The 16,733-nt window shown below is 45.5% G+C and overlaps 1 protein-coding gene across 2 annotated transcripts in view; it reads right to left on the bottom strand.

Moving 5' to 3' along the window:
• Window positions 1-4,068: 4,068 nt before the first annotated feature.
• Window positions 4,069-16,733, bottom strand: part of NIBAN1 (niban apoptosis regulator 1) — a 160,910-nt gene continuing 148,245 nt past the window's right edge. The window contains exons 12-14 of one of the 2 annotated variants that reach the window (XM_004275226.3): window positions 14,469-14,576; window positions 10,523-10,634; window positions 4,069-8,607 (exon numbers count right to left, since the gene is read on the bottom strand). In XM_004275226.3, the coding sequence (XP_004275274.2) occupies window positions 7,508-8,607; window positions 10,523-10,634; window positions 14,469-14,576 (1,320 nt within the window). In that variant the 3' untranslated portion in view covers window positions 4,069-7,507. The remainder of the gene's footprint in view (window positions 8,608-10,522; window positions 10,635-14,468; window positions 14,577-16,733) is intronic. The other variant, XM_033437970.2, reaches the window with a different exon arrangement.

Here is a 16,733-nt window from a genome sequence, read left to right as displayed (position 1 = left end):
TATTATGGGCATGTTTGTTGTAGAGAATGGTGCTTGTTTATATGAAGTTATATACTGTTTGTCACCGGTCAAATTTTCTCACTCTCCTGAGATAATTAACATGTTGATCATGACCAATGACCTTGTTATAATTAATCTAAGCAATATATAAAGTATATATTGCTAAGATGGGGGGAACTCTTTTAGACCTTTCTTCTTACAAGGTTTGTAAGTTTAAAAAATACTTTTAAATAGAAGACTCATTTTCCAAACCAATGCAAAAATCAAGATTCTTTGATAGATCAACGGATTAAGGTTGAGAATGATTGTGTTTTGTTCACCTAACGGAGAGTGGGGCTACAGCAGCACATAGACATTGGGGAAGGATGTGAGAGGGACCAACGTTCTGTGTGAGTGTTCATAGTTAGTATCCTACGGAGGCAAGAGTACCGTTTTAGAATCAAACAGAAGTCATCTGAATCCTGGTGAGGCAGGCTGACTGCACTGATGCCCCAGTTAATGGCTCCCCTGAACTCTTGCCCAAGGCAGTGTGTGACTTTGCAGCTCTTCCATCCCTGAATCTCGCCCAGCCTTGTGACTTGCTTTGGCCAATAGAATGTGGCAGAAGTGATGTTGCACCAGTTCTGAGCCCAGGTCTTAAGAAGCTTTTTGCCTCTCTCTCTCTTTCCTTCTCTCCCTCTCTTTTCCTGGCTTCTGCAACAGGAATGCGCCTGAACCAGCCTGCTGAAAGATGAGAGACCACACGGAGTAGAGCCCAGCTGCCCAGCAATGGATAGGCTCCACCAACATACAGCCAGTCACCTCCCACACATGTTGAGAGAGCCAGCCAGGATGAGAAGAGCCGTCTACCTGGTGTTTGACCCATAGACTTCTGAGCAATAATAAATGCTCACTGCTTTAATCCACTGAGTTTTGGAGTGGTTTCACTTTGTAGAGATTGCTAAATTATACACCTGGTTCAACTAGTTACTAGCTGTGTAACCTTCAGAAGTTGCTTAACTTCTTTGAGGCTCCTTTTATTCATTGTGCTTAAATGCACATTATCTCTTTTAATCCTGACAATAACCTTGTGATTGGGTGCTATTATTCCCATTTCACAAACAAACTAATTCTTATAAAGGTTAAGTGGCTAGTCCAAGTTCACACAATACGTTGACAGCCATACAATTTTCTCATAAAGGACTTCAAAGCAAGTAAACCAAGTTTATAAGCAAACTTCGTGAAGAATTCTAAATTGTGATCTGAAAGGCAGAAAGGCTCATGAATATTAAGAGTATTTCCTTACATGGAATAATTGAAAATCTCAGTGCAGAAAAGATAACCCTCAAACTGAAGGTAGTGCTGGCAGGGGCTGATTGTTTTGTTCCCAGGGTCCAGCAGGGTCCATGGCACATTAGCAGATATCGATAAATATTATTTGAAAAAAATTAATCCATAAATGAATCCTGACAGTACATGGAAAACATCATTTACTCTAAAATCTGAATCAAAAATTTAAGGTTCAAAACTTGAAGCGTCCAGCAGACAGAAATGAAAATACCTTCATTTTCCCTCACATGATCCCTCTCAAACTGTGCAGAAAAAACTGTCCCCCACATGATTCAGGCAGGAGCACAAAGGAGGGTGAGGCAGGGAGTGGAGGTGTTGAAGTCTTACTAGGAGACGTCAGCTCTTAGCTTCAAAATCACCCCAATGCCTTGTAGAAATTCTCCAACACATAAACCCACTTTCCTACCCCAACAGTTACACTTGGAATTGCTAATACAAAGAGAGCTCTCACTAGTACATATGCATACCCCTTTGTGTAGAGACCAGAGGGGAAAAAACACAACTGGATCTGCAGAAGGTCTGGAAGAGCTTCCACAGAGGACTCAAGGTTCCTGGGAAAAGTGTGTAGAGACTAGGAGATAGCAATCTCGATAAAAATTTTCTTCGGGGTATCTGTAGGCAGCTGGATTTTGGATTTTAGCTCATGACAGAGAAGAAATAAAAGAGGCAAGAAACAAAGGGCAAACGTTAATAGGTTCAACAATCAAACCTGCAATTTCTTGAGTAGAGTCCTCAGTTGCCACTTCTGCTGCCAGAACCCTTCTTCCTCTTCTTGCAGAACCACCAGTTTCTTCCCAGATTTCCCAGCTGGACTGAATTCCCCCAAATCAGGGACCACATCTTCTTCCCTGCTCCTTGGCCATCCTCAAGAAGAGGGCTTGCTAGAAGGAAGATGCTGTCCATTAATTCTCAGGCATTTGCTCCTGCTTCACAGATTTGGATGCCATTCAATGGTAAACTTCTTAAACTTTTTGCATTGTTGACCTCATAGGGACCTCAGGAAAACCCAGTGGAGGCTACTTTCCTGAAAACTAGGAGGTGGTTCATAGTAGCTAGCTTGATTTGGGGGCAACTTGGCTCTGATGCTCCCTCACAAGAGGGATGGGTGTACAAAAACCCATGGTCAAGTCCCATCACTAAAACAGAACTATCTAAGTAGACTGAGGGTGGGTAAACTTCCCAGCATCACAGATCCTTATTATGTGCTAAGGGATCACCAGCTATATCTCCACTTGTCTCTTACATCTGGGATTGGGGATATTTATTCATTTATTCAACACTTCTTGAGCACTTGCTATATGCAGGGACCTACGCTGTGCTAACGATTCAAAGACTAAAGGCAGGGTCCCTGCCCCAAGCCACAGGACAGGTACATGGCTGCAGCAGTGAGAGGAGATGAGCAGAAGTGAGCACATACATTTGGCTGACAGTTCAGCAAAGTGTTATTGGGGGTGGGAGCGGGATGGGGAAACAGGCCTGACTTGTACTGACTCTTACAGGAGAAGTAGTGGGAATTGGCCAGGTGGGGAAGGGAGGGACAGATATTCTTGACAAAGGGGAGGCTGTGGCAAAGGTTGAGAGGTGTTCAACCAGGAGGGGCTCGAAGCTTGTGAGGAGAGAAAAGCTGTAGTCGACCTTTCCCGGGACCTCCGTCAGTTCCATCCTAGCCACACCAGATAAACACAGAAGAAAAAACATGCAGGGCTTCCCTGGTGGCGCAGTGGTTGAGAGTCCGCCTGCCGATGCAGGGGACGTGGGTGCGTGCCCCGGTCCAGGAAGATCCCACATGCCGCGGAGCGGCTGGGCCCCGTGAGCCATGGCCGCTGAGCCTGCGCGTCCGGAGCCTGTGCTCCGCAACGTGAGAGGCCACAACAGTGAGAGGCCCGCGTACCGCAAAAAACAAACAAACAAACAAAAAACATGCAAAAGTGCTTTCAAATTCCCCCCCGCCCCAATTCCAATCTGATTATCGGCCCTAAATAGAAGTTCTGGAGGAGCCGCCCTGAGACTGATGCTTGCGTACCGGAATCTGGGTATGGACGGAGGAGTGGGAGTGGTGAAGCTTGTGCTACACAGTGTCCCCATCACCACCAGACATGATTTCTCCAGTTCTTCTTCCTCTCTTGCCTGAAGCTGTTGGTGTAGATAAAGTTAAAGCTGAGATCATAGAGAACGCTTATGCCAGATAAGGAAGCAACCACCCACTCTGAGCTCTCCCTGGCCGTGTCCACCCTGAGAATTCGAGGTTACTGATACAGGGATCATGTCCACCGTGCTCACCTCTGTTTCTCCAGCACTCACTAGAGCGCCTGAAGACACAATCATTGTTTTTTGGATGAATGAATTTATGGATGAATGAGCAACTGTGGATATTGGTGAGTAAATATTGTTTTAATTATAATTATAGAAAGAATAAATATTTTGCTCAGTGTTGCCCATTGAAAACAAATTTGTTTGAACAGCAGTTCAATTACATCAAGAATAATTGCCCATTGCTGTATTATAGACGTAATCCAATTCCTAGAGAAATTAGCACATGCATTTTAAAAGCATAATTACAACTGACATTAAGTGACTTCCCTGTGGCTTCTTTCCTGATGACAGAAAAGTAAAAAGTTCCATAATACAGCAACAGTGACTCACCTTTCTGTCTCTGAGGACTCTTCCTCCCAGCTCAAGTATGACATATGCTTAAAACACGAAACCAGCCCCATTCCAAATAAATATGACATTGGACACTTCTTCAAGGACAAACATTTTATTGCAATATAGGCACTTGGCAGGGTAAATATGTCGTTACAAAGTGTTTTAAGTTTATATGCTTTCTACAGTGACCAGAAAAATCAATCCACAGTGTAGCTTTCTTTGCTGAGGTTGCAGACTTCAGAAGGCAAATCGTAAAACCCATTTGTTTATGGTAAAGTAAGAAGCCAACTCCATGTAGCCAACTTTTTTACCTGGTGAAATTGTATTATTTAGTCAGTGATGTTCTTCTCTTCCCCAAATTAAAATTGCTATGTAGCATATATCACTTATCGTTTTTTATAAAGAAATAAAATCACTTGTCTGAGAGAACTGTGGAACCCTTTGAAATCACTGGCTCCAATCTGAGGGTTACAAAACCAGACTTGAGAATCTCTGTAATAAAATGTAGAAGATCGAGCCTGAAGACCTGTAGTTCTTCACACTCAGCCTCTTTATAAAGCTTTTGGACAAACTGGAATCTTATCCTTGTGGTCTCTAAAATACGTTTTTTTTTCGAAAAGAGAGTTTACTCTGCATAATGCAAAGCACTACTGTCTTTACGCTGCAAAGGAAAAAAATGACAAGCTAATTATTTTTCAAGGAAAATATTCTTTCTTTGTGAAAAGTCAATAGTAACATTACTAAAGTCATGGAATTTTTGCTGAAGACCATGTCTTGAGGTTTTATGCATTTCAAATGATTTGCCCATAAGAGAGATCCCCAGAGCAGCCTGCAGAGGCTTTTCGAGTTGCTCATTTAAATCACAATAACCTTGCTCCAACCTGGAAACCACTGAAGCAAAACAGATAAATCTGTATTAAAAGCAAGACAAACTCATGGTAATATGAAGCTATTCCACTCAACATGTTAAAACAGATAAGGAAATTTTAATGCACTTCAATTTCCTGTTCCATCTTCAAATGGAACAATCATCGGACTTAATCTAGTGGACTTGTCTTTTGTGAAATATGTACAGAAAAATTCCTTGTGTTCTCAGCTATATTCCTTCCACTTGGTGTCTGGTCGCCTCTGGTCTACGGATGGGTAAAGGGAGGGCACTGATTGATATTCATCCATCCAATGAAGTGACAGGTACTCTCATTTAGGGTTGGAAAAATCTCTTAGCTTTCCAAGGTGTGCCAAAAGCCCTGAAGTGAGCAAAGGGAGGAAGCTGGGAAGCTCCGGTGTGGGCTCAGCCTGGGCCCTGACCTCCTCGCTTCCTTGTCACAATTCTCCCGGAGAGAAGGGCAGTCCTGGGCGAGGCTGGGTACTGCTCCTTTGGCTCCTGGCCTTAATGGGCAGCACATCGGACCATCTGGCCACCTGCCCCTTGGACTTTGGACTTGATTTAAGAGAAGACTCCCCAAGGGCAGAAAGCCCAAGTAAAAACATCTCCTTGCCTGACAGCAAGCCCCAAATAGCCCCGGCACAGCGGTGTGGTGGGTGATCAGTTCTCACATTTCCTGAGCACCGGGACACAAGCAGTTCCTTGTTAGGCACTAGGGATATTCAAGTGACTTGAGAAGGCAGGGAGCCATTATTCAAGGCTGTGTGTGCAGGAAGTACACAGGATGACTAAACCCTAGTGTCTGTCCTTGAAGGAAGGAGCCCCTGGAGAGACAGGAAGTAAACATAATTGTAATATTCTAAGCCAAACCCAAGGACATGAGTGAGCACGGGCACTGCGGGGACCAGGGGAGGAGTGACCGCCACCTTCTTTACCTACAATGAGATCTTTCACAAAGGTGGGGATCTAAACACTGTAAAAGGAGTTGAAACAATTCAATATGAGAGTATACTGATCCTGATTATTCTTCATCCCTTATGACCTAGAAATCCAAGCAATTCTTCATGGAGAGGTGGAGAGGGAGACATTTTAATTCCTGGTTAAATGGTCAAACTATGGGACAAATTCTTTAAAAAACTGATATAAACTACTTGCTGATGATGATCAAAACAAGCTCTTAGGACAATATGTTGGGATCTAATATTAAAATTTGTGGAAGGAAACTTCAAGACGTGGAACTGGGACTAAAGCTTTCAGGAAATAATCTGGTATTTTTCTGAAGGACAAGAGGACACATCTTTTTAATCTTTTACAAGTAAGTCCATTCCACCTTTAACATTAACAGGTAAAGGTCAAGATCCATTTAGAGGACGTATTTCCGTCTATTTCCATTAAAGTGTAAGCTCTGGGGGAAAGGGGCAGAGTCATTTTCACCACAGTATCCCAGCACCTGGGACATAACAACTTGCTGAACAACTGAACAAATAATTTCCATTTCTGGTAACATCTTTGGAACTTAATGATCTGTAGCTTGGTTTTTCTCTCCCTCTCTCTCTTCCTTTCTCGTTCCCTTTTCTTTCCCTCTTTTCTTCTTTCTTTCTTTTTTAATTCACTGTATTCACTTCATTCCCTCCTGAGAATAAACCAGGACTGTTTCCATGGAAAGACAGAAAGTTGTCATATTTTTTCTTTTAGATTAAGTTCCTTTGGGCCTTTTAATTTATACTAGACAAGCACCTTATCTTTTCATTTTTTTCTTTCTTTCTTGCGTCCTTTTGTTGTTGTTGTTGTTGTGACTGTGCCTAACACAGCATGTGGCCTAGAATAGCTGTTCAAATGATGTCTGTTCAATTGGTAGGCTTTATGCTCGATAATTCAGCTAAGCTCTTTCTCTGCACAGTCTAAGGCTAATTTGGAATGCTTTCAGGCGTAAACATGCCCAGGAAATTTCCTTGTCTCATCTGATTTTCTCCAAAAAGTGATTAATTTGTAAGAATTAACAAGATTAATTAGTAAGAAATTGATAGCACAATTAGGAAGAGGCCCAGACAGCTGCACAGACCACAACCTTCCTCCGTTTCTGCTCCCCATCTCAGCTTCCCCTGAGATGTCTCAGGCTCTGTGGGGCTGCACACAGCAGGGGGGACTGACGTTCACCACCTCCCTTTCCTGCAGCCTGAATGTGGACTAATGCTGAGTCCTTAAGAGACCGTGAGGCTGGTATAGTAAGTAGACGGCGAAGCTGCATTTACAGTATGCCTTTGCATTCTTACAAAAAATTCAGAAGCCTTGAAGTGCATTAGAGGAGAATGTGCAGAGCGCTCCGACAGTCTTCTCCACAGCAACCTCCCTCCCGGGACACCCTCAGCTGCCTCTCACCCCACACACTCCGTTACCTTTGTAATTCCTGTCAAAATGCTAAAGCAGTAATTCATGGCAGAACAGTTCCACCGCACAAAGGGTTGCCTCAGCGCTCATGCTCTACGCGCATTCCCTCTAGCTTCGTTACACAAATTAAGGAAGTACTTCATGATTTTTTTTCTTTCTGTTCTGGTAACAACTCGCAGGCAACCCCAAAGTGTATCCTTGAGCTGTAGCCTTTCGGCTGAGTTTGTTCAAAGAAAGACTTTTGGCAAATTGTCCCTTTCACTCCTCCGAGGGCTGCTCTGGGGGATCTTCTCTCTGTGAATCTAGGCTATAGGTGTCTGCGTCACTCTCAACCACCCACTGACACTCGTGAACGCGGGTGGCCTTACTCTTCTTTGCCTCCACGCTAGCGGTAGCCTGGGCTGTGCTGTGACTCCCTCCCACCGCCTCTTCCCGCAGAGAAACCTGGCTCTCACCGGGGCTGACGGGGTCACAACTTAACTTGCAACCTTCTTGGGGCATAGCCTCAGCCTCCACAGTGCACCTGGGCCCTCCTCCCTCAAGGGCGTCCAGTCCGGAGGACCCGGCCGTGAGCTCCCTCTCCGTGGGCTCCCCGGCCTCCGCTGGCTCCTCTAAGGGGCCTGGGCCCCTGGCGCCCTCGCTGAGCCCCCCGCAGGCTGGCTGAGCCTCTGGAGACGCCCCCAACTCTACCCCACCAGCCTCAGCCTCGGGAGAGGGAGGATGGACCTCCCTCTCACTGACTTCACTTTCTTCGCTGTTGACCTGACTAGAGGCAGCTGCTTGATCGGTCTCTGTGTAGATTTGGGTCGTTTCCTCTTCTTTTTCAATTTCTTGGGGAACAAGGGTCTCCTTACTTGTATCTTTTTCAATCTCAGGCGCGGCAGATTCCCCTGGTACTTCAGTGGTCACCATCAACAAATTTCTGAGCTCTTTCAAGGAGCCCAAGGCGGAGGTGGGCTCTGGCTTTTCCTGGGTGGGTTCTTGGCCCTCATGAGTCTCTCCAAACTCCAGCTCTGACGAGTGTTTGCCCAGGGCTCCTGCTGTGTCTTCTGCAGCCACCGGATTCACAACAGGGTCATCTGTGCTTGAAATGATGACCTGCCCGTCCCCATCTGGGGGCGGGCTGGGCATAGGGACCCCCGGCTGTTTTTTTTCCCCTGACTCCTGGAATACCTCGTTACTCAGGATCTCACTATCTGGAACTTCCGGCAGAATGGCCGAGGCTCTCCTGGCAGGGCTGGCCTGGTTTGACCCTGCAGGAGTTTTTAGATCAGTTAAGCTGGACACGCTTTCACTGGGCAAGGCCATGTTGTCTTCAAATAAATTGTGTTTCTTCAGGATAGCAGCTTCCTTTATCACTGAGGGATACCAGAAAACAAAACATAATGTTAATACTCTGCCCTGGCCAACCTGGATTTTCTGATTTTTATCCAGAAGCCAAACTCCCCTCTCAGCTTTTCTGGCCATCAAAATTTCCCAATTTCAAGTTCCAGCTTACATTCACCCTCTTCCAGGTAGTCTTCCCTGATGACCAGAGCCTACAAACGCGTGCCAAACCCTGAACCTCTGTAATGTTCCTTCATTCATTCCTTCACTCATTTACTTCTTCAGACAGCACACATTGACTGGACATCAACTATGGGACAGACTCTGAGAATCCAAGGATGAATAAAGTATGGCCTTGGCTTTCAAGGAGCTCAAGTCTATAACAGCATGATCTGTATCACCCGTGGAGGCCCCCATCACATTTCATTAGCTGCTAGTATGTGGGGCTCCAGTTTGCCTACTTTGACTGAACTCCTTTAGGGCAGAACAGGCCTTAACTTTCTTTGCTTTTACTCAAAGTCCAGTCCTGAAAGTGTAATGGGTCCTCAGTACTGAGCATGCAGAGAGAGCTCTGTTGACCTGCAGTGTCCAAACTGAAGGCCTATGTACCTCTAACTCAGCCCTAGAGGCCTTGAGAGGAGTAAAATCAACAGTAACAACCAGCAGCTGACATTTCTGACAACCAGCCTCCACCTCTGGCTGTGCAGTGATCTCACTCACACCCAAGGGGATGCCATTCACATCAGGGACAGCATAGATGTGGGTATTCAGCATAGTAATTTTCCAGCAGGCAGCAGTAGCATGTCCTGCTTGAACCAAATCAGTATGTCATGACAATTTTTTGACAGAGAGCAGTTAGGTGTCTAGAGGAAGGGAGCCTTTTTCTAATTTGCCCAGAGGTGCTATGGTGGACTACCCGTGGCCTTGACGGAGCCCTTCCTTTGTGCAGATACTGTGCTGACGTCTTTTTTTTTTTTTTTTTTTTTTTTTTTGCGGTACGCGGGCCCCTCCCCGCTGTGGCCTCTCCCGCTGCAGAGCACAGGCTCCGGACGCGCAGGCTCAGCGGCCATGGCTCACGGGCCCAGCCACTCCGCGGCATGTGGGATCCTCCCGGCCCGGGGCACGAACCCGCGTCCCCTGCATCGGCAGGCGGACTCTCAACCACTGCGCCACCAGGGAAGCCCTGTGCTGACATCTTTATACTCCTTACCTCACTGGATGAGCAACTTGGACCTGGGGCTTGGGCTTGGTCAGCTTTCTGTGTGGAGGGGTTTTGGCGATGCTCTTTGTGGAGACCAGATATGTTTCAGGCCTATAGTTTTAGGGATGGCCCTCTCCAGCCCATTTATATCCAAGTTCTCCTATCTACACTCCTATCCCAAACAAGGACTGATTCCATGGGACACTGGGTGCTAGAGTCTTAACAAGACCCACAGAGGACGGAGTCATCGCCCAGTGTCTTTCTGTCCAGCTGAGCGGAGGTGAGGAATGTGCTGAGAGAGCAGAGCAGCTGGGAGGCCCTGCTACTGAATCACCCCCTCCAGGCTCGGGAGGGTTTGTGAGCCTGTGGCTAAGAAGAGCCCTTTTTCCTCTGTTCTGTCTGCAACAGCTGGAGGAAGATAGCTGTTCAGGAGACACCCTGGGTTTAATGTCTCTAAGCCTTAGTTTTCTCATCTGAAAAATGAAGCTTAAAAATCTCCTCTCATGAGTCCTTATCTGGATTGAAAGAGAAATAATATCTAATGGGCCAGTGGAGTATGAGTCAAATCATATGACTGCTCAGGGGACGTCCCTTCTGTCCCTGTTCTCTGTCTCCCCAGCTCCTCCTGTCAATTTCCTCTTCCCCTTTCATTCCTGTTGATAAAACCTAGCTGGCCTCCCAGGGTCCACTCAGGGGTACTCCCCTCTATCTAGAGCTCTCTCCAGCACCAGGGAAACCTTCCTCACCTTTCAGCGTTTCATCAAGGAGGATCTGATGTAAAATCTCCTCGTAGACGTTTTCAACATGGATCATATTGGTGTGATCTGCAAAGATGAACTGCTCGTATTTCTGAAGCTCCTGTAGAGGAAGAGATAAGAAGACGAAGGGGACAAAGCATGAGATGCCAGTTCTCAGAGGAGCTATGGAAAGGACGGCTGTCACTTGTGATTCCCCCTTGGAGTGTGATGCCTTGGTCATTCCCCTGCCCTTTCCGCAGGCACCATTCCCTGTACTGGGGACATGCTCTATGCCCTTCGAGGGGGCAGACACCAGAGATTCTGATCATCTCAAGGCCTTGTCAGTGGGTCTGGGGCCCTCCTTGTTTTCATCATAACCAAAACATTTCCTCCCTCTTCTGCTTCTGCTATTTTTTTAAATGCTAAAAGTACTTTACTAAGGTATAAGTTATACCCAGAAAAATGCACACATTTTAAAAGTACAGCTCAATGATTTTAAATGTATAAATATACTCATGTAACCATAACCCAGATCAAGACAGAAAACACTTCCATCACCCTCATACCCTTTTCTAGTCCACACTCCTCCCACCCCAAGAGATAAGCACTGATCTTGTGTCTATCACAATAGATTAGTTTTTCTTGTTCTTTAGAATTATATAAATGGAATCCTGTATTCTTTTTTTGTGTGTTTTTTTTGAGATTCGTCCATGTTTCCACATGTAGCAGTAGCTCATTCCTTTTTATTGATAAATGGCACTCATATGGGTAAACTAAAATTGTTTATCTATTCTCCTATTGATGGATATTGACTTATGAACATAACTGCTATGAATATTCTTGTGCATGATTTTGTGGATTTAGGACTTATTTATCTTGAGTGTACACCTAGAAGTGAGATTGCTGGGTCCTAGAGTAGAGGTATGTTTAACTCTCTTAGGATGGGACCCCTTTTCAGGTGTGGAGAATCTCTAGTCAAAGACTCTTCAGAAATGTTCTCCTCTTTCCCTCCAACTGGCCCTGGAACTCACTGATTCCATCTAAGGCAATCCAGGCATCATGCAAAATCCTTTAACACTTCCTGCTTTCCAAGAGTTTCCACATGGCTTGCCTGTTATTGGTATGAGGTCAAGTCGTGGATCAAAATGAACTAAATCATATCCTAGTGATTAACTCAGTAATCCTTGCACCTGATGGTGCTGGAGGAGGGCTCCTGACATCTGGTTCTCAGAGAGCCAGGGACTTAGCAGTGGGATTCAATGCCTTTTGCCTGGAGGGAGAAGATTTACAGCAGGTGATCAGAAGCCACCACATTCAGACAACTCTCAGTGCTAGGACTTGGGGTTCTGTAGCCCAGGACCAGATCACAGTGGGTAATAATGGGACCCCTTTATACCCACCCTAGGGAAAGCCACAGGACTGAAGAGACATGAGCTTCCATGATCTCAAGAGGGTCTGTGGGACAGGACAGACATACAGAAAAGTGCCACATGGGAAGAGCATTGCCCAGGAACTGGACACTGCCCTGGACTAGCTGTGGGACCCTAGGCAAGCCAGGTCACTGCTCTGCGCCTCTCTCTACCTCTGCAAAATGAGGGGCACAGGCTCATGTCTGCAACACCTTTCATCTCCCCATGTGGTCTTCCACTCCTTAGTCCCCTGACTGTTATTCATCCCTCAGGACTGGGCGAAAACACGACTCTGGGAAGTCCTCTCTGCCCCCATAGGCAGAGTTGGGCACCCTCCTCTGAACTCTGCGATCACTCTTCCCCACAAGGCTTCTGCTGTGCTCATCACAAAGTCCACTGTGTACCTGTCTCTGTCTCCGGCCTCTAGGCTGTGAACCCCAGGACAGCAGGGACACTGTCCTGGCACAGCGCCTGGATCGTATTGGATACATATTTTATATATGTTTGCTGAATAAATAAACAGTAGACCTTTAAACTTTCAACCAGCTAAATAATTCTGCAGAGAGGAATCATTTCTAGGGGAACTTATTGTGATGCGTACAACTTTACAAAACAGGTCTTCTATACTGAATTGATCAAACTGTGACATATATTGAATTCCCTGGATCCACTAAATTGGAATCCCTGAGGGTGGGTCTGGGAGAATCAGAATTTAAAAAAGAATCTCCCCAGGCAATTCTAAGGTGCAGCTTGGGTTGAGTACCGCAGATCTTGGAAGCTGTGACTTAAAGAACCAAGGGAAACACACTTCAGTTAAAAATAAAGAATTCTTCTCTGAAGCAGATGCTCCCCTAATTTATTTATTCTGTAAATCCAGATGTTTTTAAATTTCTTGACCCTGATACAATATCCTTCATTACTGAAAACGCTGGGCCTTTCTCTTGAAACCAGTCTCTCTTGATTAAAAATCACAAGAGCCTCTTACAGATTGGGTACAACTCTGCGGATTCCTGGAAAAAGGGGAGCAGACTGGAAGGGGACTGCCCTCATGGGAGGGTGTGGCTCCAAGGCCCCCAGATTGCCTTTGGAATTGGAAAAGAAAACTCGGCAGAACATCTGCGTGCAGACATGTCCAAGGTGCACTGAGTCATCCTTTGGATGGCTGGACTGTTCTATCCAACAGGCAAGAGACAATCATATAGACAGGTTCTTTACTGCCCTGATTTGATCAGATCCTTTTCTATGAAAGAAATATACCCTCAGAAAGGAGTGCCAGGTACTAGAAATGCCCAGGGTTTTCTGAAGAAAAACGGCATTTACAGAATATAAAAATGACCAAAGAAATTTCCGCAGTAAAATAACTCACGCAAAGGATTTTAATGTTCCAATGCTTGGAGACTCTCTAAGTTGCCAAAAAGCCCTTTTTAAATTCTAAAAAGCTCTTTATCGTTTGTGCCAAGAGGGAGCCGGCCTTGCAAATGTCCCAGCTCATAGATCATGTAGCAGTAGTAGAGGCAGTAGTAAATACCATTTTCTGAGTACATACCATGTTATCAGTGAGTGGGATCTAGGTTCACACTCTGGCGGTTCCCAGCTCTGTGACTTTGGGCCCATTCCTTAGCCCCTCAGGCTTCCTCATTTGTGCAATGAGGATATAAATAGTACCTCCTCATAGGGTTGTCATGAGTGTCATGGAGACAACCCATACAAAGTGCCAAGCACATGCAAGCACGTATCAAATGTTCACTGTATCACCCCAGCCTTCTCAGTCTTAAGAAGGATACTGCAAAGTATTATAATCTCCATTTTCTTGACGAAATCTAGGCCAAGAGAGAGGAAAAGTGATCTGCCCGAGGCCCCAGAGCTCATACACAGAGGAGCTGGGACTTGAACCCAGGTCTTGACCCAGCCTCCACAGTTGGCTCATCCATGACCCTGCTCTACAGACTAAGTCACATCTTCACAATCATGGCTGTCACTGGTTGCCTAGTGTCCGTGGCAGCTTTAAATGGTTTCAGTTTCATTGATTTCAGTAAGCATACGTTACTGGATTTAACAGAACAAATAGCCTTCTGTAATCGTGTTACTTAAGGTCTCTTCGTGGATGTAGAGGTCAAGTTTCAGAGGACACGTTGGACCTGTGAGTCACACCATAATGAGGAACCCCTGGTATCCTCAGGCATTCTGTGGCAACCCTTAACGTGGCTCAAACTCTGATCATTACCCTTTGAGATTCTGTCTTGTCCAAGGGTCAGCAAATCCAGCCAGCTGCTTGTTTTTGTAAATAAAGTATTATAGGAACACAGACTGCCCGTTTGTTTATGTATCGCCTATGGCTGCTTCGGTGCTACAACAGCAGAACTGAGTGATTGCAACAGAAACAGTATGGCCGGGAAGCCTAAAATATTTACTATCTGACTATTTATTGGAAAAGTTTGTTGACCCCTCCCTGGTCAAACACTGTTTGTAAGCACATCATGACCAAAAAAAATTGCTTGAACTTCATAGGCAACGACAGCAGGCTCTGGAGTAACCCATCCCCTTACTGGTTTGCACACGGACGCCAGTGCCTTCTGCACGGTGGGAAGTGTGATTTGAACCAGCGCCTCTTGAAATATCCTCTTCCGGATGGTGCTGCTGTCATAATCATATTGCTGTCAATACAGAGATAGAAACATAGGCTAAATAGCAACATTACAATCTGTTCACTTTTGCTTCAACAAAAAACTCAGCTATTCACTTCGTCTCCCTTTCCCCCCCTAATTTCTGAGGACCCTTGTGGTGTTCCAAGGTGTCAGAGGTCTTTCTGTGCAATTCTCTCACACTCTAAGTAAAGGTTATGACTGATAATGACCCATCTTACCCTCCCCTCTTACACATGTGGAAACTGAAGTAAGATTAAAAAAAAAAACAGAGTGACTTCTGTGTTAGAAAGTTGAAGACAGAACTGGGGGATGAGTTATTATTTCACCACCCCTGTCCTGAGTTGGTCCATGGGAGTCATGATCATCTCCTTCCGTCACTCTACATCCTGAAAGCAGGATTGGTAGGTTGTAACGATTTCCACAAGGAAAGAGAGCATCTGGCTCACAGCTACATTAACACCATGGCATGTTAACCAAAGAGTGCAGTATCTGGAACTGGAAAGATGATGATTCACTCTGTTCTACATGGAACAGCCATACCTAGAGACCAGGGTTTGGTTTTATGTGTTGCTTTAAAGTGGGGAAGGCACAGACAAACTGGAGCATAGTCACAGGCATGTAAGCAGAATGGTCAGGCCAAATAAAGAATGGTTAGGGCTTCCCTGGTGGCGCAGTGGTTGAGAGTCCGCCTGCCAATGCAGGGGACACGGGTTCGTGCCCCGGTCCGGGAAGATCCCACATGCCACAGAGCGGCTGGGCCCGTGAGCCATGGCTGCTGAGCCTGCGCGTCCGGAGACTGTGCTCCGCAACGGGAGAGGCCACAACAGTGAGAGGCCCGCGTACCGCAAAAAAAAACCAAACAAAAAAAAGAATGGTTAAAGAGATTTATACTGGAGATAATAACTTGGGGCAAAATCATAGCTCTATTCAAACAACCAAAGGCTACCATGTGGAAGAAGGACATGAGCAAAGAGGGTAGAACTAGAATTACCAGTGGTGAGAACTTGGGCTTAGCATTAGGAAGTCTGTTCTTGTAGATAAAAGTGTCCAGGAAAGAGATGGGCTGTCCTGAGAGGTAAAAATTGTGTTGATGTGGCAGGTGGCATTGACACTGGGACTATCTTTTCTTTCTCAATGGCAGGTTCATTATTTTGTGTGTTACTGTGACAAATATTGCTTTTAATCTCAATGATTTGGTTGCCAGAGTTTCCTACTGCCTGTGAGGCATTAAGATCAGGTCTGAAATTCAGGGACCACCTCCTAGGCTCTGTGAGACTTTGATCTTCTGTTCCAAAGCCCTGCTTAGGGAAAGTAGGTAATAAAGAATTAGTGGACTAGGCTGAGGGATAGTTTTAGCTCTAAGCTCACCACGGACTAGCCTGTTGAGCTTACGTAAGTCATGTGATATCTTAGGAGGTCAGTTTCCTTATCTCTACAATGGAGACATATTCCAGTGATCTCACAAGTTCTTGTGAGGATCAAATGAAACAGGTTTTTAAAAACATTTATCTTGGCTGTGTTGGGTCTTTGTTGTTGCGCGCGGGCTTTCTCTAGTTGCAGAGAACGGGGCTACTCTTCGTTGTGGTGCGTGGGCTTCTCATTGCAGTGACTTCTCTTGTTGCAGAGCACGGGCTCTAGGTGCACGGGCTTCAGCAGTTGTAGCACGTGGGCTCAGTAGTTATGGCTCATGGGCTCTAGAGCACAGGCTCAGTAGTTGCGATGCAGGGGTTTAGTTGCTCTGCAGCATGTGGGATCTTCCTGGGCCAGGGATCAAACCTGTGTCCCCTGCGTTGGCAGGTGGATTCTTAACCACTGTGCCACCCGGGAAGTCCGGGTTGTTTTTAAAAAAGCTTAAAGATATGACCTATATATGTAAGTTCCTATTATTACAGCCATGTTAATATACACTTACGCATGAAGCACATTTAAAACAATTTCATAAAGCAGGTATCATGATGGTTAATTTAAATAGGTTTTACTATACTGTAAACTCCTCGAAGAAAGAGGGTGTGCCTTGCCTATTTTTATATTCTATGCAATACCTATCACAATCCTTTGCTTATAGTGGATAGCCAATAAATATCAAGTCCACTTGCTATGCAAGTAAGCCTGGACACGTCACTTCTGGCTGAGGAAGTGACAATGATGCTGAGGACCTGTGGTCCC

The sequence above is a fragment of the Orcinus orca genome, chromosome 1 (genome assembly GCF_937001465.1).
Source record: "Orcinus orca chromosome 1, mOrcOrc1.1, whole genome shotgun sequence".
NCBI classification, from domain to species: Eukaryota; Metazoa; Chordata; class Mammalia; order Artiodactyla; family Delphinidae; genus Orcinus; species Orcinus orca.
Note: the sequence above shows the minus strand (reverse complement) of the source record. Positions and strands in the feature narration are given on the sequence as shown.